Source organism: Amborella trichopoda, chromosome 11 (genome assembly GCF_054954075.1).
Source record: "Amborella trichopoda isolate Santa Cruz 75 chromosome 11, AtrichopodaSantaCruz75HAP2 v2.0, whole genome shotgun sequence".
In the NCBI taxonomy this organism is placed as follows: Eukaryota; Viridiplantae; Streptophyta; class Magnoliopsida; order Amborellales; family Amborellaceae; genus Amborella; species Amborella trichopoda.
In genome coordinates, this window is record NC_142346.1 from 40,447,405 (window position 1) to 40,470,774 (window position 23,370).

The 23,370-nt window shown below is 35.3% G+C and overlaps 1 protein-coding gene across 12 annotated transcripts; it reads left to right on the forward strand.

Annotated features, from left to right (window-relative positions):
* Positions 1–326: 326 nt before the first annotated feature.
* ACR3 (ACT domain repeat 3) lies at positions 327–23,370 on the forward strand. Of its 12 annotated transcripts, none has more exons than XM_006847160.4 (9): positions 327–671; positions 1,020–1,072; positions 4,444–4,545; positions 4,630–4,675; positions 7,276–7,390; positions 17,667–17,734; positions 19,542–20,147; positions 22,446–22,550; positions 22,857–23,366. In XM_006847160.4, exons 3-9 carry the CDS (start codon positions 4,469–4,471, stop codon positions 23,178–23,180), a joined length of 1,341 nt encoding a protein of 446 aa, XP_006847223.2. In that variant the 5' UTR covers positions 327–671; positions 1,020–1,072; positions 4,444–4,468; the 3' UTR covers positions 23,181–23,366. The 12 variants fall into 12 exon arrangements, with proteins under 12 accessions (XP_006847223.2, XP_020524487.1, XP_011624381.1 ...); XM_020668828.2 differs by having other exon boundaries at positions 4,453–4,545; XM_011626079.3 differs by lacking the exon at positions 22,446–22,550 and having other exon boundaries at positions 22,857–23,370.

The window sequence follows — 23,370 nt, forward strand, 5'->3', positions numbered from 1 at the left end:
ATGGTTATGAGGTAAGGGATTCAAATTGTTTAAAAAGAACCTAAAAAGACATTAAATAAGAAAATTGACGAGTTTTAGAACATTGCATGAGCCTGAGCCCGAGCCCGAGCCCGAGCCACACCCCTAATTAGAGAGGCAGTGATTGACAATTACGTCAAAAGTACTAAAAGTTTGGGGTGTTTGAGATCTTGGGAGCCTTGGAAACCAAACAAAATCTAAAAAGAAAGGGTGCTTTCGTAATACGATTAACGTCATGGGGGCATTTCTCTAAAAGGGACCCACAAATTTTTGTAACTTGGTTAGTTGGAGATTTAACATATGATTTCGTGCTGCCATTTCATGAATTATTAGAAGGGGGAAGAGAGCAAAGATCTCAACTCAACTCTCATGCCAATTTCCTCTTCTGTTGGGAGAGCTTCCAACCATGGGAGATGAAGAAAACCATAATTTTAAAGACATATTTCGGAGACTCAGAAAACCCTAGAGTTGAGCTTTTGAGTTTCAACGCTCTCATGGAGTTCTTTCTTGGGAAATTCCCTCTGTTTTCCCCAGTTAATTGAAGGGATTTTACAGGGGAATGAACGTCTTTTTGCCTGGTTTGAAGCTTCTGATTTCTGAGACCCTTTCAATGGAGAAGAGTTGCAAAGAAACCAGAAATATCTTCAACTCAAGTAAGCCACTAGCTTTCTCTGCTTTATTGCTTTCGATTCCGAAGAATTCGTACGCGAATTATCATTTCTTCTTGCAATTTTAGGATTTCCGAAAAGCTTTGTGTATGAGACTTTTATTTGACTCTGAAAGGGTTATTTGAATAAAGAAAATAAATCCTCAGTTACGACTGAAATTATGCAAAATTTGATTTAAATACCTGCATTCTGTAGCTAGAAATTTAGAATAATTTCGCTATTTGTATTTCTATTTCTATTCTGTATGAAAACTTTTTTTTTTCTTTTTTTCCTCGTTCAGAAGACAGGAAATACTGAAATAGCTTTGCACATAAATGTCGTTCTTGATTTCAGGATAATCCTTCAGTTTGTAAGCAGTGTTAACTTCACCGGCAGGTTGAATCACGGTAAGTAACTTAGTTTTCTTTTTTGCGATTTCGGGATCGATAGTTGAATTTGTTATTTATTTCGCATTTTTTCAGAGTAAAATGCTGAAATTGAAGCAGATTAACTGGATGGGAAAACCATAGAAAAACCAACCATTTGATCTTGTTCTATGCTTTACATTCTGTTTTTCACTGGTTTGAAAGAACTAGATGGGATATCTGCCGTCGATTTCCCAATGACAAACGATGCGGATTTATTAAAGTTCCAGACAGTATGTTTGGTATTTACCAAACAAAAAACAGTATGCTTTGGTATTTACCCAAAGAAAAAAAAAACAAATTATGCTTTGGTTAATCTCAATGTAGTATTCGCCGTACACGTTGGTATACGGTGTACGATGGTATACTACATGACAAGGTTTAGAAACTTTTCTTGCCAAGTGGCCAAGTCGAGTGACCAAAAGCCCCAGAAAAAATGAAACAAAAAAGAAAATAAAAAAGGTGAAAAATAAAATAAAGGTAAGAAAAATAATGTAAAACTCTGTCGCACAAAAAGATTATTATAAAACTAAAAACAACCTTAAAAAGTCAAAATAATCAAAAGAAATGGATTTAAGAAAAATTTATTTATAATTGGGTATGTCTTAAAAAATAAAAAAATAAGCAATATGACAAAACCACTCATCAATTTTTTCTAAAAACATCTAAATCATATACAAAAAATAATTGCATAATATTCTTATATTTTTATAATTTTTACTTTTTTTTATGTATTTTGAGTTGTACACACAAATGGGGTAACTCGGTAACAGTGCTGCCCAATATAAGTGTAGTAGTGTACTGTAATTATCATGATCATACAACATCCATAGTCACGAGGGTCATCCCCTATCCTGAGAGAACAAGGCCTACTCTCAAAACTGGGAAGTGTTAAGAGGACCATTCTCGGTCCATCACCGTCCAACCCATCGTATGGTTGGTGATGACCCCTTGGGTATGGAATCGTCATGAGGATTATAATATGTTTCCTCGTTTTTTGAAGATCTACTAAAAGAAAAATTTTGCAAATAGGTTATTTACTTTTGGTACATAGAGGTTACACTTAGTGTCTGAAACTACTATTCAGGGCGTGTACTTGGCTCGAGTAGTGGAGAGTATTGTAGCAGCCAAAAAAACGTTACAAAAATATGAAACTACAAAAAAAAATCCAAAAAATAGAAAATGTTTGTTTAAAGTAAGATTGAGTAAAACAAATCAAAATGAGATTAAAAAAGCTGTAAAAAAAATAAATTTTAAAAATCAACTTGTATATTGGAGATATTTTTTAAATAACCCAAAAAGATAGAAAACATGTAAAAATAAGTATTTGTGGCCAAAACACTTTCTAATGTTTGCCAATATATAAAACACATCACAAATAAATTTCTTATTTTTTGATTCTTTTATGTTTTTTTTTTATAATTTTTTTAATGGGTGCAGTTGGCATACGGATGCATCCGTAGTTGTAGAGGTAAGGTCCAGCTTCAAATTTTGTCATGGTGTATAATTTTGATGTAAAATGTCCTTAGGATTGTCTCAAAATCTATATTTATATATAATTATAAAATTTTAAATTTCAAAAATAGTTAAAATCAAGTAGATCCATACACATATGAAAATCTTAAAAATAGACGGTATAGATAATATATTGTAAAATGCACTATTTTTGAGACTTAAAATCTTTTTATTTTTTATGGTCATACATCTCGATGTCATGTCGAGATGATCAATCAAAGGGTTTTCAACATTAAAATTACCTTTTCCATTGGATTTTTGAGGTGCATCCGTAGTAATACGTTATAAGGTTGCATCTTTATATAAACTTTTTCCTTTTTTTTAATACCCTGAAGTGGGACACCCAACTGGAGCAAACCTCCTTACAAGCCCGAGTATTTGAGGACTGGGACCGTCAAATGTTAGTTACAATCACTCTATTCCAATTCAGTTGATTGCAGTGGTTCCACTAACTAAGATGCAAAGCTCCAAACAAAAAAAAATTGAAAATAAAAAGTATAACATATTTTCTCATTGCACGCCGGTTCCCCTTGGAAGGTTTTAGACTTTTTTTTTTGGTAAAATGTCGTTTGGAAAGTAAGCAAAGTGTTGGTGACCACGTAGGCTCCACGTGCAATTTGAACCTTTTAACTCTAGTGGATGGTGACGAGTGTATGATACACTAAGTTTCGACAATCCTCTACAATTACCACCGAAACCCACACCAAAACGAAGTATACCCACTATACACAACCTACTTTAGAAACACTGCATGGATTATGCTTAACCCTTTTTTATGGAATGTACTGCTTTTTAAACCCAGTAGGAGAGAGAAGTTGCAACCGATAATGCATTCTTTTTTTTTTTGGATATTGACAATTTAAAAGCAGGAGCTCTTGCTTTCAAAAACTAAAGGGACGATCCCTTCCTTCTTCTTTTTATTGAATAATTAAAGGGCAAATTTCTCTTTCAGAACTAATAGCTAGAGGGATTTCTTTTTTTTCTTTTTTTTTTGTACGATCTGACATGATACACGACTAAATAGTAGCTTTGTATATTTTTTTACACCTACTTATGGTTGAGGTTAGCCTGCTAGTTGATGCTAGTTGCTAACAGTTATAGTAAATATTTAATGATTTATGTTGAATCTGAGTCGATCTAATGATCATGATTGTATTTTGTATTGAAATTTTAATTTTGCCTTACAAAGTTAAATCACTTAAAATTTAGAGCATCTATTTTTAAAAAATACGATAATCTAATAAATATTAAAAAGATCAAAAAAATTAAATAGACTAAACTACCTCCGAAATTTTTAAAAATCTTAAATTTTAAAAATTTTTACAAACTTACCTATAGTTTATGTTTAAAAGATGCTAATTGTAGAAATGGAAATAATTAAGGATAAGATCATTCAAATTTGAGATAGATGCGTGATGCGCACTTACAAAACACGGCCAATAAAAAATTATTAAATGTGATTATATCTTCTAGATCACACACGTGAAACTTTCAAACTTCATCAAACAATAAAAATGAGAAAAAAGAGAAAATTTTTATACTATATATGCATTACTTCTAGTGGTCAGTACTTCATCTCAAACACAAATTGACCCAATTGTTTTGAAAGATAAGCACTATTCCTCTCTATGTAGTTAAATTATTTTGGCTTTCTATTCATGATTACTAGGGATGCTTCAAGATATATTGATTTCTATTTTATTTTATTTTATTCTAAAAATTTAGAATGAGTTGGAAAGAGGTAGCTAATTTTAAAGAGGTCTTAAATGACACTCTTCTAAGTCTTTTCTTTTTTCTTTTCTTTTTTTCATAATTTTCAATTGTGTATTGGTGTAAAGTGTACACAGTGCCAATTTCATTTACATGCATATGGCGAAATCTCACTGGCCTTACTTCGATCCCGAGTATGAGAACCTTAGCCAAAGAATCAACCCTCCAAGGTGTCTCTTTATCTCTTTTATTGTGTGAAACAAATATTTTGGTCAATTTATTTTTTTCGGTTAATATTTTGAAATGATATGCAGGGTGTCATTTGATAACACTACATGCAGCGACTGTACTCTGGTGAAGGTAAGTTTCTTTCAACCGCACTGCTATGAATTGTCTTTTTGTTAGCTCATTGTGCTGTGTGGGGTGGTCCCTCCCCTTAACCTCAATCAAAATATTCACAACACAACAAACATATTATTAGGAACCTTTTGTCATTTTTCATATTACCCACTTGGGTTTCACATGTTCCCTTGTTTTATTAATACCGAGGGACTGGCCCATACGAGAACCTGAATTACGTGTGAGAAAGAGAGAGACAGGAAGAGGGAGATTGATTTGTCTCCTTATATTAACTAAATAATAGTAATTTAAAATAAAAATAATATAATAATAATAATAATTGTAGTGACAATAATAAAAGAGTGAAGTGTGTACAAGGCATCAACGCAGGGGGCCCGAGCTAGCCCCCTTAGCCCTGCCCTATTCCCTTTAGGGCTGGCTCGGGCCAAGGAGACACAAGCCCAAGCCCAAGCCCAAGCCCAAGCCTGGCCCGAGCTAAAAACAAAATAAAAGAAAACAAAGCAAAAAAATGATAAAGAAATAAGGGTGGGGCTGGTCTGAACCAGGCTGGCCGTGTTTTGATCCTTGCCCAAGCTCACCTGGCTGGCCCTTGGGCCACCCGCACCCCTCAAAACTATGCCCAAATATGTTGTTTTAGTAAAGGAAAGCTTTGTGATTGCATAAAAATCTATTGTCAACCCTAATTTTTAAATATCAAGCTTCGAAAATGGTGCAAATCAAGCAGATCTATAAATAATTGAAATTTTTTTTAAGTAGATGTTCTTAATAATACATTACAAAATTAACTATTTTCATGACTTAATCCGTTTTTCATGTACATACATCTCAAAGTCGAGGTAATCAATTTTCTGATGATTTTTCTATCATCAGAAAGATTTTTCTGATGAGTTTTTTATGTGTATCTTACTTCAATAGTATAAGGTAGACACCTTACATAAACTATATCCATAATAAAAATAGTAGTCTAAGAGATTATGTGCTCCTCATTTACTTCCTTGGTGAAAAGCCAATACAAGATTATTTTTAGAACCTCAATTTTCGAGGACATAATTTTTCGACCTAGCAAAGCCCTGAAGAAAAAAAAAGGGAAAAAAAAAAGGAAAAAAGAAAGAAAAAAGCTACATCCTCTATATGCATGAAATAGTGATTTTTTTATTTTTCAATGGTCAAACAAGTATTTAAGAACTGAAATTCAAACTAATATTTTGAAAACCCTCATCTGTTAATTCTGAGGTGGACTCCAAATTTTAGATAGAAAACATCTAATTAAGAAGCTCTTTCACGAGAGGGAGTAAATGGATAATGTGCTCCCATTAAAGCAGGCTAGGCACTAACAATGTAGGACATTGAAGTATGGAGACAATGGTTGCTCTCAATTAAGGAAAGGTGTACGATTAGATCATTTGTTTTATGTATTTGTACAAGAAGTAAATAATTATCTTTAGCTGTCAGTAAACAATCATATTTAACTGTAAGCTGAAATTGAAAAGCTAAAGCTATATTTTGATTAACATCAAAGATTCAAACAAAACATATTTTTAAACTTTATGGCTTAATCTCAGCCGCCTGATTGTCAATCTAACGAACACTAAAAGCACTTGTGACCTTTTTGAAAGCATATAAGCCTTTCAATTAAAGCGATATGACTCTAGAAATCACTTCAACCAAAATTCAAAGGGATAATGATTAGTGAGAGAGAGAGATATGACTATAGAAATCACTTCAATCAAAATTCAAAGGTCTAATGATTAGTGAGAGAGACAAATTGTAGTTCCTTTTGTATTAGAAAAGTAATAATGGGAAGGAAAGGGAAAGATGAAATTGAACTGGTTCTAGATAAAATGGAATGATTTACATTGTTGTTTGATGTGTTGTATTGTCATTTAGAACTGATGAGAGTGTGAGAATGTAGGGGTGGCAATGGGCCAGTGGCCTGGCCCGGCCCTAAAAAATTAGGGCTTGGGCTACCAAATGTGGCCCTCCAACTAGGTCGATGGCAGGGCCTTGGGCCGGCTCAACCTGACCCCTTTTTTCTTTATGTTGTTTTTAATTTTTAATTTTTTTTTTAATTTTACTTGATCCAGCCCTTCACATCCCATCCCTGATAGGGCTAGGGCCTCTTTGGCCCATTATGGGCCGGGATAGACCTGTGCTTGCCCTATGGGAACTTGAGTCCGGCTAGGATGAGGTCCAGACTGCTCATTTTCTGAGTGAGAGTGTGATATGTGCAACGAAATTATTTAAGGAAAATTGTTTCGTGCAGTCGGGACCACATTTCTACATTTGCAATTCTTGAGGTATAAAGCATCCATCTTAAAGATCGATGCAAATAGGTGGTCCATCTAAAAACAATTGAAACTAATAATCCAAATGTTTTTTTAATAGAATTATTATTTTTAATTTTTAAAAATTATTTATTTTTTCATATTCGTGTTTTCCATGTTAAAGGTTACATATCCTTAAAAATTAAGTCAAAAAATCCAACTTAAAAATAGATTTTTAAGAGGTGGCTCATTTCTACACTGACTCATATAAACCGTATCCATAATTCAAAAGAACAAGAATAGAGAAATTAATTGTGTTTTTGCCAATTGTGGCAGGTGGATAGCGCTAACAAGCCAGGCATACTACTGGAGGTGGTGCAGGTGCTTACAGACATGGACCTTATCATCTCCAAAGCATACATTTCCTCTGATGGTGGATGGTTCATGGATGGTAATTCCTCTTCTACCCTCTCTCTCTTAACATGAATTTTTCCTTTTTCCCTTTCTTTCCCTTGAACATAAACAAATAACCATTTCCAAACACTTACCACTCTCTTTTATACAAACATAAATGGACTGATTTCTTTCCATATAATCACAGTAGTTATACATCCAAGGAAAGAAAAATAGATGGATTAAAAGTACAAAAAAGTACGAATTTGATTATCATCAACATCGCCATAGCTTTTTCTTAACTAATTAAGATCGGCACAAGTAGAAATTTAACCAATAAGCACAATTGTCATTAGGAAGTTTCATGAAACGCCTTTGCTCTTGTTTTGCTTGTTCTTTTATTTGTATCAAACAGTCAATATGTTAATGCTTCTTTGTATCTGCAATCAAGGGGCCATGAAGTAATTATTGGAACATCAATCGTCCATTAAATTGAACGGATGGTTGAGAGAAGTGTAGCTTCTCATGATGGATATTTTATGCTTAACGTCCACGATCCTTTTACGAGAGGATGCCCATGTAGTCATTTCAAGAATAAAAACATAGGGAAGAGACTAGGTTGTGGTGGTAGCACCCCCATCCAAACCTCCATTCTGAATGGAGGGCTAAGATTGCCCCAATCACAATGTCACGTCCCTACATTATTTTATTTTAAAAATTTTTTATAAATTATTTTGACACCAAATTTTGTGCGTCCAATCTTCTATTAAACTCCCACTAGTAAAAAATATAACAACAATATTTTCAATAAAATAAAATGATCAAAATACCCCTAAAATTTTCAAGGGATATTTGGTCATTACATTTTATCAAAAAATTATTTTTAATATTTTTTATAGGTGCTCCACAATGAGAAGACAGGATGTACCAAATTTCATATTCATATAATTTGTATAAAAATAAATAAATAAAATACTTTGAGACGTCGGATTTAAGATCAAATGGTGAGGGGCTCTCTTGATCAAAATTGGACGGCTGGATGATAGGGGAAGCATAGATCTTCTATGCTGTAGGGGTAGTATAGAAACATTTCCCATAAAAAAATAATAAAAGAGGACAACAACTAGATGAAGAGAACAAATAAATTTTCCAACAGTATAACAATAAAGAAGAAAAAATTTATACTACATTATTAAACTAAAGTTAAGAGCTGGACACGTGCCACGAAAATAAAATAAAAATCTTAATATTATAGAGATTGGATGACTGGATGGGGGGAAGTATATTACTTCTATACAGTAGAAATATAGAAAGCTTTCCCTATAAAAATATCATTACTATGAGGCCATCACCATTCCATCAATGTGTTGGATGCTGTCACTTTTGTAATTATCGATCCATGTTTAGTTATTATGCCCCACAAAACATGGGTGGCAATAAAATTCTAAACTTTGTTCAGCCACCTACAACATCAGATGAATTATTTAAAAAGTGAGTGGTTCCCAACAATATTAGACGAATTTACTTGCTCCCTCAAGTAAAAGAGTTACTTTAATAGGAACTGAAGTTTGGAATCTGCTTTGGAATTTGATGTATGAGTAACAAATTTGGACTATAGTTCCTCAAGATACAGATCAAACCTTCGAAGAAGTAGATGGTCTTGTCCAAGTTTAATAATAATGCGTTTTAAAAAGGGATTGTATATTATGAGATCAGTTACATTTGTTATAAAGAGGTTACAATTAGCTTTAGCCATTAGATGTTAAATTGGATGGTATGTGCGTGTTATGAAGTTTTGAAATTTTTGTTTTTGAATTTTGAGTTTATTCAATGACATACTCACAACCATCTGATTTAAAATTTGATAGGCATTAATGATTGTGACATTTTTATATTAAAAATAAATAATCTCTTTATATACTTTTCAATCAAAAAATATTGTTCACTGTAATCCTGTGACGTTTCACGATGTTAAAAGGAAAAGGAAATCAACATATGTTGCTATTGCCTTGCTTTTCAACATTTTACTTGATCCTCAAAGAAGGTCGATCACATGATACACAACACTTCTTCTGTATGTTTTATCTAAAATATAGCAATTTCTATATTTTATCTATATATATATATATAAGACTAAATAGCAATTTGTATATTTTATCTAAAAAGACTAAATGATACACCACACTTCTTTGTTTTTTGCATGGGTAGGTCAACTTTCGTGGTTTCTTAGCATTGACATTACTTATAAAATATCGATTTAGGAGATCAAATTATTATTATTATTATTATTATTATAATACGATTCTTGTCGAAGGGTTCCACCCACATTAATGAATTTTGTATTTACGCGTTAGTTTAATTCTTTAAAATATTTTTTGTTTAGCTATAGAGTTTACGTGAAACATGCATCGTACTTAAGGGAAATTATATTCAAGCGCTTGTTTATGCCTTGCACAAATAATGGGGAGATAAACGGGTCGGCAGCTTTAGAGCATAGTTATTAAGATTGAATAGAACCGGTCTCACCCGTGGGACCTCTAACTAGGTTGATTTGGTCCAAGGTTTAAAAATACGGATTGGTGACTCAAATTGTCCACACTCGTACCTGTGTCGAAGCCGTTGATCGGATTGGAAAATCGGCCGAATTGGCAAATTTTATCTTATTTTATTTTTAAAAAATCGCTATAAATATCTAAAAATAGTGTTATTTTAGTTTTTAAAAAAAATTAGGAGTGATGCATTATGTATTTATATACTTTTCTTACTTTGTCAAAATAAGTGCATATTGAGACATTATTTTTCTATTTGGATGTTTGTATAATAATAAACATGATTCATAAAATTATTAGAAAATACTTCCATATCATATAATTAAAAACAAAAAAAAAACCCATGTAATTTTAATGTTATGATATTATATATATGTATATATATATTAAAATTAAGATATCAAAATCACCACTTTGTGGCCCAAATAGCTACAAAGAGAGAGAGATAGAGAGACGGATGCTAAGGGGAGATAGAGAGTGAGGTGAAAAAAAAAAAACTAATCTGCCTGTAAATTACTACAAAGAGACAGAAAGTAATCTCTTTACAATTACAGTCTTTGCTTTGAAGGCAAGGCTCCTGTTACGACCATTTTTATCAGTTTTCAAGCTTTTGTTTGGGTTTGGTTTTTGGGAGATTTGGTTTTCGGGTGGTGGAGTTTGCAATGTAGGGGAATGCTATATAAAGAGAAAGGGGTCCGGAAGGTTATGTGAGTTTTGTTAGAGAGAGAGAGAAAGAGAGGAGTAGATAGAGGGTTGGAAAAAGAGTGTTGATTGCAATGTAAAACAGAGGTAGAGAGAGACGAGTATTGATGAGAGAGAGATCTAAATATTAAAGAGAGAGAGATGGTGTATTGGGGAAGATGAACGTTGAAGAGAGAGAGAGAGAAGGCAGTTTGGAGATTGGAGTGTACTGACGGTTGATGAGAAAAACGAAGGGATGGAAGGGCATCGAAGCTATTGATTTTTATTTATTGATGAAATATGATTGTTGTGTGCCACGAAGATTTAAGATAATTATCCCACATGGGGAAATCTAAAAGGCATGAAGCTCTATAAAAGGAAAAAGTCTCTCATGGTTGGCACACATGTTCATGGTACAAAATGCTCGGATCCTGTTTTATTAGTAGATTCGAGACGGTTTGAACGATACACGATTCAGATTGCCTGATTTCGAATCGGGTCATCGATTTTTAAACCTTGAATTGGTCTAAAGTCGGTCTGAACGATACACGATCCAGATTGCCTGATTTCGAATCGGGTTACCGATTTTTTAAACTTTGAATTGGTCTGAAGTCAAAATTAGATTTAGTCGTAAACTAGTCAAAACCAAAATTTGATCAATATCAATTTTGATAGGTCAAAACCAAAATTTGATCAATATCAATTTTGATAGGTCAAACGGGTCAGGTATTTGATCAATATCAATTTTGATAGGTCAAATGGGTCAGGTCAAAACTAAAATTTAACCAGTGGCCAACTAAATAAAATTAGACAAATTTTTTTACTACATTTATGCATTTTTAAACTATTACATCTATTTTTCTCTTTTTATCTAAACAAATTTATATACCAGCCATAGTGAGGGGGGTCAATTATAAGTCCCCCCGTTTCCGGACATTTTTTTTTTGTCTCCAAGTTGCACTCTCTCTCTCTCGTAAACTGAATACCGGACCGGTGGATTTTTTAATTTAAACGAATAACAGCGGTCCGGTAATGCAAATACGGTAGAGCTCTATAAATCCCCAAAACCAACTCCGCCATTTCTCTTCGCCCTGTAGACAACCGAGAGCAACCAAACTGGGTGCTCGGTTGATTAAAAGACATTGGTTGCTCCGCTGTTGGCAAGAGTGGTGAATGGCTGTAGCCCGGGCAAACAAATTGGGTTTCTCTCTCTAGAAAGTAGGTAATTAATCAGGCGAAAAGGTTCTCTCTTTGATGAATTTGCGCGTTTTTGCTGCTGAGAAAATTTGGGTGGTGGATTTTCACGAGAAACTCACTATTAAACAACTCGGAAAGACAACCATAGGAAAATATGTGAAACCATTTCAAAAACTCAATCAAAGTGCTCAAATCATCCATTCTACCAATAAAGCTGAGTGCTTTTTTTAAAATAATTTCAATAAGGTGGCTATTCTGTTTCGTCAGAAAATAAGGTGCTTTTTAATTCTATATTTGGAAACTTGAACAAGAGAGCATTTTGATAATTTGGCTACTAATTACTACTAGAAACACGAATTAAATATATTGTTCCAGCTTTGGAACCGTGGACAAGATGGGGCATTTATAGAGCCAAAAGTCCTGTACTTTTTCCAGGTTCCTGAAACATGTTCAGGTTTTGAAACCGGAAACATGCTAAAACATTTCGATTATTTAACTTAAAGGACTCAAACTATCCAAAAACGAGGTAGGTCAGAATTACTGGCATAAAACAATAGCAATTTGGTTACTGAGATGCCCCCAATTTCAGAATTACTAACAAGGGCAAATTGTTCACTTTTAATATTATTATTGAGAAGATCCCTAACTCAAGCTTTTTTTAAAAAAAATTAACCACTTTGTGGGTTAACTTATTAACTTACTAAATTATTTTGTATGGTGGTTTTGGCTCACAAGAGAATCATCTTTGAGGGCTTCACCTACATCGATAGACAAGGGTTTTCGGACTACATCCCCATATGTAAAACTTTTGATAACGAGTTCTCCAAATTCTTTATCAGGAATGCGCCGATCATGCTTCGGCTCGATTGGTTAGTAGTTGATTTTTTTAATTTTTTTTGGGTAATTTAGTAGGGATGGCGAGTCTCTACCCGAAATTTAGTCGTTGATGTTGGCAACACTACATTTCAATTTCGATTCTCAATTCCAACGCTATTTTCGTTAGTCGTTGATGTTGGCGACACTACATTTCAATTTCGATTCTCAATAACCTCTAAAAAAAGGGGGAAGAAAATTTATGTCCGTGCTATATTTAAAGCAGGGTGATAAAATAGTCGATCTAATAACATTAACACAAAAAAAATGTCCGTACCATATTTAAAGCACGGTGATGAAAGAGTAGATCTACTATGAACTCTTGGAAGGGAAAGGGTAATCAGCTTGTTTGGTTCATCGAAGAATCGAACCTCCGGACCTATACCTAAGCCAAGCTCGAATGTGTGCCACTAGGCCAAAGATTAAGGGGGGCACAATGAGCCTCTTGACTCTTTAGGTTAAATATTTACTACTACCGAGGCTAGGGGCCCCCTCCCCCACTTGACTCACCTAAAACAAAAAATCCTAATGATAAGATCCATGTGAAGGAATTCCCAAGATGTACATTATGTGCATTTCAAGAAGATGTAAAGTTGCCCTTATGTGGGTTATGTTAGGGTACTCATGTACATGAGTGTTTTTTAATATATTCAGCATTTTTGGGCATTTATTGCCCCTTGTTTTGTCAAACAAAATTATTTGAGTAAAAGGTATTTTTGTCCTTAGTTCATTTTACTGTGGTTAAGAAGCAATCATTGCTACATGTAGATGATTTCACACATCATGTGGATAATGTCATCTTCTACTATAGTCAATAAATGATTAACTTTTTATCAATAATTTCTACTTTACTCTTGATTAATTATCTAAAATACCCCTAGACAAAAAAGTTAGTACATGGTAGGATAAAAGTCTCACGTGTCCAACAATGTTGAGTACTTTAAAGAAATGCTCATATGTATGAGTAGTCTAATATAAGATGAGTTATACTTGTGTATCTTGTTAACCAGTAACATCTATTCCATGTGTATTGAGATATAGCAAACAACACATGTTACGAGGTATGAGTTAGTTCAAGTGGAAGGCTAAAAAAGGCATGAGTAAGCTCAAAAGGACATGGTTGGAAGTAAGGAAAAAAAATATAGGAAATTATGGCCTCATTAAGGGTATGACCCTTAATAGAGCAGAACAACGAACCGGGATTCATGTAGCTGACCCCAATTAGTTAGAAAAAGGCTTCGATTATGATAATGATGATGAAACTAGATAAAAACCCTATCATGAGAGATTGTAGAATAAAATAATGGTAGTCTCTCAATATTAGAAATTATAGTGGCCTAACTATTTCTAAAAACAGGATGCTATAGGTATAGGCAAAAAAGTAACCTAAAACAACTTTTTGGGTTCGAGAGGTTTTAGGGAAGAGAAAGATCTCTAGGTCTTATCTACCTAAAAAAAAAAAACTAAGTTTCCAAGTCAATCTTAGGTTTTATGTAAGAGTAACATAAAGTTTTGCAATGTTATGGAAAACCTTTTTCTAAAACTTTGGGCAGAAAGATCATAGTGCTTGATCTAGCTTATTTTTTGGTTCTTAAAGTATATAAATTTATGCTTTGCATATAAAATTAGGAAAATTACAAAACCTCCCCTCAAGTAAACTATCAATGCAACTTACCCGCCAGCTAACCTTTCCTCTCACTTTTTTCCCCACAATCACCTTTCCTTGCAAAAAGCCCCCCAAGGTAAAAAGTTGTTATTTTTTGGATGGAAATATCCTTTCCTACAAAAACAAAAGTCAATTGACGTTCCCAAGTAGCGTATTGCCGGAGTGATCAATTCAACCGCCAGAGCGATGTGGCTCTAGAAGGTGTACTGCCTGAGCGCGTATTTGTACTGCCGGAGCACTTGTCTTTATTGCTGGAGCGACCTATTCAACCGCCGGAGCGATGTGGCACCAGAAGGTGTACTGCCGGAGCGTGTGTCCTCATTGCTGGAGCGACTTATTCAACTGCCGGAGCGCTATGGCTCCAGAAGGTGTACTGCCGGAGCGAGTCCTTACATTGCCGGAGCGCGTGTCTTCATTGCCGGAGCATTTAAAAGGACTGCCTGAGCGCATGGCAAGAGAGTCGTGGGTAAAAGCCATGAGGAGAGAGAGGGGGTAGTTCAGTCTTTTTTTTCTTTTGTTTTGGATTGGGGGGGTTTTTGCGAGGAAAGATGGGTGTGGGGAAAAAAGTGAGAGGAAAGGTTAGCTGTGGGGTAAGTTGCATAAAAAGTATACTTGAGGGGGGTTTTTGTAATTTTTCCTATAAAATTTTAGGTGGGATTATGATTGTCCTCCATCTAGCCTGTTCTAAATATAGGAAATTTATATCTTCATTATGAAGATTAATACACTGAGCGCACATGCAAATATCTTTGACAGCGAAATTTGATACAGAGGTGGATAGGATGAGTGGGGACTATACAGTTGTTTAGAGATTTAATATTGGATCTGATTTGGTGTGGGCCCTTTTGGAAGATTCTTTATGGCAAATGCCGGCTCTGATACTATAAGTTAAAAGCCCAACATCCCAAGATTTGTGGGATTGTGCAACATCCCAATATTTGTGGGATTGTATACATAAGCAGTTACAAAAGATAGAAACTACAACTACTACACACGGTTTAGTCAAACTATGTGTATTTGGATAGGAACGAATCTTCCAATCTGCAATTGTTATTCTCAATGTCTTTCGCCAGTCTCGATTTCATATCAAAGACTTAGGTCCACTCAAATATTTTCTTGGCAGTGAAGTAGCCAAGTCCAGTAATGGCCTTTTCCTATGCCAGCATAGGTATACATTAGAGATATTTCAAGACATGGGCATGCTTAGAGCAAGACATTCAAAGTTTCCCATGGAGCAAAACCTAAATCTAAATTCTACTAATGACGAGCTTTTTGAAGAACCTTCTTCTTATATGAGGCTCCTTGGCAGATTGACGTATTTGACTAGTAGCTTCCCAAACATTGTTTTCAGTATCTACATCCTTAGTCAATTTATGCAAAGCCCGCGAAAACCTCATCTTGATGCATCCTTACGATTACTTTGGTATCTCAAGTTTACCTCAAGACATAACATTCTCTTATCCTCCTTCAGTAAACTTGAGGTGACTGGATATCGTGATTCTGATTCGGCTAGCTACCCGATGACTCGACAATCTACTAGTGGTTATTGTACTCTACTCAGTGATAGCCCAACTTGGCAAACCAAGAAACAAAACACAGTTTCTCGGTCTTCTGCTGAAGCAGAATACTGCTCTATCGCACTTCTATGCAGTGAGTTAACTTCCCTAAAATATCTGCTCACTGATCTTGGTATTCCCCACTCACAGCCCATTACGATGTTTTGTGATAACAAATATGCTCTACACATTGCCACCAATCTAGTTTTCCATAAAAGAACAAAGCATATAGATCTGGATTGTCACCTTGTTCGTGAAAAGATCACCTTTGTACTAGTTTAGACGGCATATCTTCACACTTCCAATTAATTGGCAAATAGTTTTACAAAAGCCCTTAGGCGCGAACGGTTCAATTATCTTACTGACAAGTTGGGCATCATCTCCATTCATGCTCCAACTTGAAGGGGAGTATTGGAATATTAGTTCCTATCCAAACACACATGGTTTGACTAAATTATGTGTAGTAGTTGTAGTTTCTATCTTTGGTGACTTCTTATCTCAATAATCCCACAAATATAGGGATGTTGCACAATCCCACAAATCTTGAGATGTTGTTTTTGTAACTTATATAAATCACCATGTAAAGCAATAGAATGCAATTCAATTTTCTCATTCAAACTTTTATTTACAGGCCATAGTCAACCAACTTTGGTTTGAGCCCTACAACCTGCACTACAATCTAGACTGCCCCTATTGATAGGATGGTACAAATTTTTGTCCCCTATCATGAAAATCCAGATGTGGCAGTTTTGGTTCCATCTAAACCATCGACTATAACTCGATAGTGCAGCTCTCGGGGCCCGCACAAAAAAGACAAACCAAACACTTTTCCGTTGATAATTTCCTAGTACATAACTAATACTATTGTACGTTTGGGTTTAAGCTACCAAAACTCAGGTGACAGTTCTTAACCATCTGTTGTTATTCGTCACCATTGGCTTATTGAGAAGCTGGTAACATACTGTTTTAAACCCAAATGCCATACAGACCCTCTTTACGATGGGTCCAATCGTTTCTTAGTTGGTTGCAGCAAAGCTACATCTTTTGAATCCCCGACTTGGCTTACAACAGAGAGCTAAATTTCAACCGTATCTCAAATTTGGGTGGATTTTGTCGGTGAAGGTGAAGGAAACTGAAAAGTAAAATCAGCAAGGATTCCAATAAACATTCGAAAATTTAGAAATAGAGGATCACTGAATGTTGTGAATTCGACCTGATTGCAATTCTTTTTTACTTTTGGGTAGGCCAGCTTGTGGTTTCTTCTTAGGGATAGAATCGACCCTTGAGCTCCTCCTCAGAAACCAAGGGGGTGTCTAACACTCAGCTTAATGCCTAAGGGATAAGGGACATTCCAAATAATAATGTAGGTACTTCAATTATTCCTATAAATTGGGACCTTTGTAATACTTAGAATATTCCTGATTCGGATCTTTGTTAAGATTGAAAAACAGAGGAATTTTACAAAAAAAATTATGAAAGAAAACACCAATGCTAGTTTGTTAATCTTGATGTGTGTGTCTAAGTAAAAGTGGCGGAGTCACTGATCTGTCTCAATTTAGTGATCCATCGAAACTGACCCAGTCTCAATAATGCGATACAATTTGGTCGTCAGCTCTGGGGCACTTGTTTATGTACATACTGAGCAAAAAATATACTAAAGAAAGATAATCTAGAAATGAATTTTGATTTATCCCTATGTAGTGTGCTGGATATGTCACTTATCAGCTCATAAGTTTAGAGAACGTAAAGAACACAGAATCACAAAGAAAGTGGAATATTATGGTAGCTTATGGTTTGTTGTCTTTGATGCAGTTTTCCATGTCACTAATCAAATGGGACAGAAATTGACTGACACCAAAACCATGGAATATATTGAGAAGGTAAAAAAACTGATTACTCACATCACCACCAGCGTCAGTTTTTTGAAACAAATGTCTTCTAGCAAAGAAATTATGTTATTGTCACTTTTCACATGACACAATTCAAAAAATTTATCGACTTTTCCATTTAACAGATCATTTCACATACAAATATTCATGTTTAGTCTCAATTTTTTACTAGATGCATTTGCCTCTTGTTCCTTGTTTTGTATTAAACTTTCTCTTTCCAAAAGAGAAAATTAACTTCGGTGCTTGTCCATGTTTTAAAATTTTCTTTTACTTGGGTTCTTCTATAGCTAATACTTCCATATCCAAAAGTTTGCATTAGAGCCTAGTAAGACCTAGTTTTCAACATAAATGCTCTTGCAAACCTGGTTTAGAACATTTTTCCTAAATTTCTGGGCTACACTACTTCCTATTTTTGATGTGGTCAAACAAATATTTCTCCTATGAAGTAGAGATTCTTTGTGGCTGTGAAACACCTGGTATTGTAAATGGGCACTCATGTACAATACCAAGTGTGTTATGCAATCGATCGGAAAATTAGTGATGTCATCTATAGAGACTATTAATTTTATAGCAAGTTAACAGCAATAACTTAAATTTACTATATTATGTATCGAGCATGCACTTAGATTATATCTGTTATCAAACTACCTTCGAGGAATCGTCTCATCATCAAGCTATTCCATTACGTTGAGATTACTTTGTCCATGTAAATGCATCTTTTTCTTTCTTTCTTTTTTTCTCTCTTATTTAGTATTTGTTTTGCATTTTCTTAAGATGATAATGATTCTGTAGCCAGTCATCGTGAATAAGACGATGGGTTCTAGAATAAGCGGTCCTGAAATGAAAGGTTGTTTAAGAGAAACTCATGAATGGGAGGGGGACATTTTCAAAGGGCTATCAATCGGGTTTGGTCGACGCGACGGGCCTGTAAATTGGTTTAGTTCAACCTAGCAACCCTGGCTATGAGTTTGAACCTGCCAATCAAACCCAGCAGGTCGGGTCAGGTCTAAGTCTAGGGGGGCTGCACTCTATTAGGCTTGGTCTAGCCTTAGATCTCCCAAGTCGAGTTCTAGTCAAAGACTGGTCAACTTGACCTGGACCCAACCCAAGAGGTCGAAGGCTGCACCTAGGTTGAACGGCCAGTCCTAGAGGAATCGTGGCTGGGTCTAGGTGGGCTCGAGGTTCACCCTAGACCCAAAGAGTCGAGGTAGACCCCACCTGGACCACAAGTTTATTACTCTAGGTTGTCTGAACCTTGAGGTTCCGGGCTCCAAACCAGATTAGGTATTCTGTAAGTCAAAATGAGGAAAATTCTTAATCACTCATAAAGCATTATATTAGTAATGTAAATGAGGCCAACGCTTTCTTATGCTTCTCATGCTGCTCGCAATATTTAACGATTGTTGTCTCCATACTTCATTTCCATATCTCCTTCAATTTATCATTTGAATAACACTTATTGCTTCTTAGTATCCTTGTTTTACAAGATAGCAAACAATTTAAGTAATCTCCTATTGCTTGTATGCTTCATGTGTACGAATCCTATTGTTAAATGCCTTATTACGAATCCTATTGTTAAATGCCTTACTTTCTTTCTTAAAACTCTTTCTTGCCTTAGTTCCTAAAGAAGTCAGCTGATTTTCTTTCTTTCTCCGTTTGCCCATCATTATCTTTATCGTCGTCATTGTCGTCATCAACATCATTCACCTCCGACGACGAAACAGGGAAATTTACTTGAGCTCTTACAAAATTTATTTTCATTTTGTTCAATTGATAATTCTCTCCCTATATATCACAGGCCTTGGGTGCAAGGGGCACAACATGTGCCACTGAGGTTCGGACATGGCCAGGTAAGCAAGCAGGTGTCGCAGAGTCCATTGACGGGGGCCCCACCGCCATCGAGTTGGTGGGGAGCGACCGCCCAGGCCTCCTCTCTGAGATCTCAGCCATTCTCGCAAGTCTTGACTGCAATGTGGTGGCTGCAGAGGTGTGGACCCACCGCACTCGCATTGCTTGTGTTGTGTACGTGACAGACAGTACTACCTCTCGCCCATTAGATGACCCAGCACGCCTCGCAGCAGTTGAAGAGCAACTTCGTAATGTGTTAAAGGGGCGTGATGGAGACAGGCGAAGTGCACGCACCAACTTCTCGTTGGGGTTCATGCATACCGATAGGCGACTGCACCAGATGATGTTTGCGGACCGTGATTATGAGGAGGAAGGGGAGGAGGAAGAGGCTCCTTTGGTGAGTGTGGACACATGCGGAGAGAGGGGGTACTCTGTGGTGAATGTGCGGTGCAAGGACCGGCCAAAGCTCCTATTTGACACCGTGTGCACGCTTACAGACATGCATTATGTTGTTTTCCATGCCTCCATTGTCTCACAGGGGCCACATGCCCTACAGGTACTCTCTTTGTCTCTCTCACTTTGTGGGCATGTCTGTCTATGTTACAGTAACATTGCTTATGGGCTATTCCCTTATCCTACTAGTACACTGCTTATGGAGTATTCCTTTATCCTACCTAGTACTTAATGTCATTATCTCTCTCTGAAAGTAAACTTTCACGAGAGGAATTTTCAATTAATTGATTGGGGAAGTTAATATTGTTAGGAATCTACAAGTAAATTTGTTAACAATGATATAGAAATAATCCATATCACACATCTAGTAGTTCCAACTAAAAATGGCTTTAATCTTTTGCCAACAGTATTTTATCAATCTATTTCTATTTAATGCAGCAACCATAATACAAGTTCAAGTAAATAATTCTGGGGCTCCATACTGAAATACTGTTCCATAGTCAAACATTTTGCATTAATGAGCTAAAAGTATACGTGAAAGTGCTCAACTTTGGGAGTACAGATATGGAGTATTAAGTGATGAGCATGTATACCATACTATCCATTTACTCCCTCGAGTGAAATGCTATTTAGGAAAAAAAAATTAATCTAAAATATTGGGATTCATTTAAGTGAATTTTCGAGTTCAACACTTTAATCTCATGTAAGAAAAGGGGATGCTCTCAAGTTTAGGATGTTATTATTTTCAGGCACTGAAAAAGCAAAATTTAAAATTCTTTTACCTTTTTTTTTTTAAGTTGTCGTTGAGGAGCGTGCACCTCCAAAATTTAGAGTCCTATAATACTTGGACTTACCTGAGGGAGTAAATGAACATTTTGCTCCTTCCATAGTTTGAAATGTTTTTAAACTTAGTGATAATATGGTTTTACAGGTTTCTATACTTCCCCTACTGTATATAAAATATACACTTCCCCTTTCAACTAGCCGTCTAATTTAGATCAAGTGAGTCATTGACCGTTTGATCTAAGATCTAACACCTCATAGCATTTTATTTTTATTTTTTTTACAAATTATATGAATATAAAATTTGGTATGTGCCAACATTTCAATGGGATGAACCTAAAAAGAAAATTCCAAATAATATTTTTAATAAAATATAATGATTAAAATACCCCTGAGTGTTTTAGGGGTATTTTGGTTATTTTATTTTATTGGGATATTGTTTTTATATTTTTTACAGGTGCAAGTTTAAGAGAGGAGTCGACGTCCAAAATTTGGTGTCAAAATGTGTTGTAGAAAAAAATAAAAATAAAATAGTGTAGAGGCGTGACATTGTGATTAGGGCCATCTGAGCCATCCATTTAACATGGACAGTTGGACAAATATATAAGTTTTATACTATAGGAGAAGTAAGGAAAGTTTGCCCTTTACTAGTACCTCACTATGCTATTATGTAAGGGCAAGTTTTCTATACTTCTTTTACTGGATAAAACTCATATACTTTCCCCTATCCAACCATCCATTCTAAATGGATTGGTGAGATGGCCCCAATCACAATGTCACACCTTACACTATTTTATTTTTTAAGTCTTCTACAAAATATTTCACTACAAAATGCTGGGTGTCCACTCCTATTAAACTTGCACATGTAAAAATATAAAACAAGTCTTCCCAATAAAATAAAATGATCAAAATACCGCTTAAAGTTTTAAGGGCATTTTAATCATTATATTTTTTCAAAAATATTTTTTACTATTCTTTTTAGGTGCGCTCCATTGAGATGATGTCACGTACCAAATTTCATATTCATATAATTTGTAGAAAAAATTAAAAATAAAATACTCTAAGGTATCGGATTAGATCAAAGGATCAGCCTATTTGATCTAAATTGAACCGTTGCATAAGAGGAGAAGTATATACCTTCTATATGGGAAGTATAGAAACCTTTCCGATTATGTAAAAAGAAAAAATTTATATTAGGTGTCAACCTTATACTGTATGAGTAAGGTATACATAAAACACCCACTAGAGAAGGCTGTTTTCATGATGGAAAATTCTCAAATCGATCATCTCGACCTCAAGATTAATAGACATGAGAAAAATGGATTTGTACTCCTAAAAATAGTTAATCTTTCAACATATTATCTGAACCATCTATTTTTAAGTATTTATAGATCTGCTTGATCATCATCATTTTTGGAACTTTAAATTTCATAATTGGAGGAAACAATAGACTTTCATATCAAAGCTCGCTCTATGGCACCGAAACTGCATTTTCAGCGAAGTTTTAAGGTGCACCTTACTTCAATAGTATAAGGTTAGTCACCCTATACAAACCTCACCCTGTATAAAAGGCGATCGGTGGAGGGATAATGCGTGGAGGCTTGGTTTGGTCTCGCAGGAGTACTACATACGCCACAAGGATGGATGCATTCTTGATGGTGATAGTGAAAAGCAAAGGGTTATTAAGTGTCTCGAAGCTGCCATTCAACGAAGAGTTTCAAATGTAAGTCTCTCTCTCTAGATTTCAACAATCAAACCAATGATAATAAAAAGGTCAGTAAACATTTTTTTTTTTTGCACAATAGGGAACATTTGAATTTAGTAATAAATAAGTCAACACATTATTTAGCCGACCTCAAATAGTTAGAGAACATTATTTAGCCGACCTCAAATAGTTAGAGAACAACATCAGATGATGATGAAGCTAACCATAAATTATAAAACCAAAGGAAATGACATCTTAGATTCCATTCCATTTCACCACCAGTAGAAACTAAGGACATTTTTAACTGTTCAAATCAATCACCAGGGACTCACACTGGAGATGTGCGCCTCCGATAGAGTGGGCTTACTGTCGGATGTCACCCGTGTGTTTCGAGAGAACGGGTTGTCTGTGACGAGGGCCGGTGTGACGACGATCGGAGGCAAGGCAATGAACGTGTTTTACGTGAGGTATGCTTCCACTGGTGAGCCAGTGGACACCAAGACCATTGAGGCCTTGCGCCGAGAGATCGGCAACGCCATGCTCCTCAATGTGAAAAATCTTCCTGCATCTGCAAAGCCATCGGATTCCAATGCAGATGCGAAATTTCGATTCTCGTTCGGAAGCTTCTTTGAACGGTTCTTGGCATGATAAATATGGCAAAATTGAATGATGATAATATTGTATATATGTATAAAACCCACTATGACTTGTGTGTTTCAGACACCATTATCTCTTTACATGGGTGAGAAAAAAGATGATTGAACATGTAATTCATTAGGCTTTTGAAAAAAAATTGAAATTAAAAAAAAAAAACCATCTCACTTTTAGGCGGCACTTA

What these genes read in the sequence shown, in the direction of transcription:
- ACR3 (XM_006847160.4), top strand. Translation starts at nt 4,469, where the DNA reads ATGCATATGGCGAAATCTCACTGGCCTTACTTCGATCCCGAGTATGAG. An exon ending in AGGGGCCACATGCCCTACAG is followed by an intron (nt 20,148 to 22,445) that starts GTACTCTCTTTG and finishes TTGGTCTCGCAG; the next exon opens with GAGTACTACATACGCCACAA. An exon ending in TTCAACGAAGAGTTTCAAAT is followed by an intron (nt 22,551 to 22,856) that starts GTAAGTCTCTCT and finishes ATCAATCACCAG; the next exon opens with GGACTCACACTGGAGATGTG.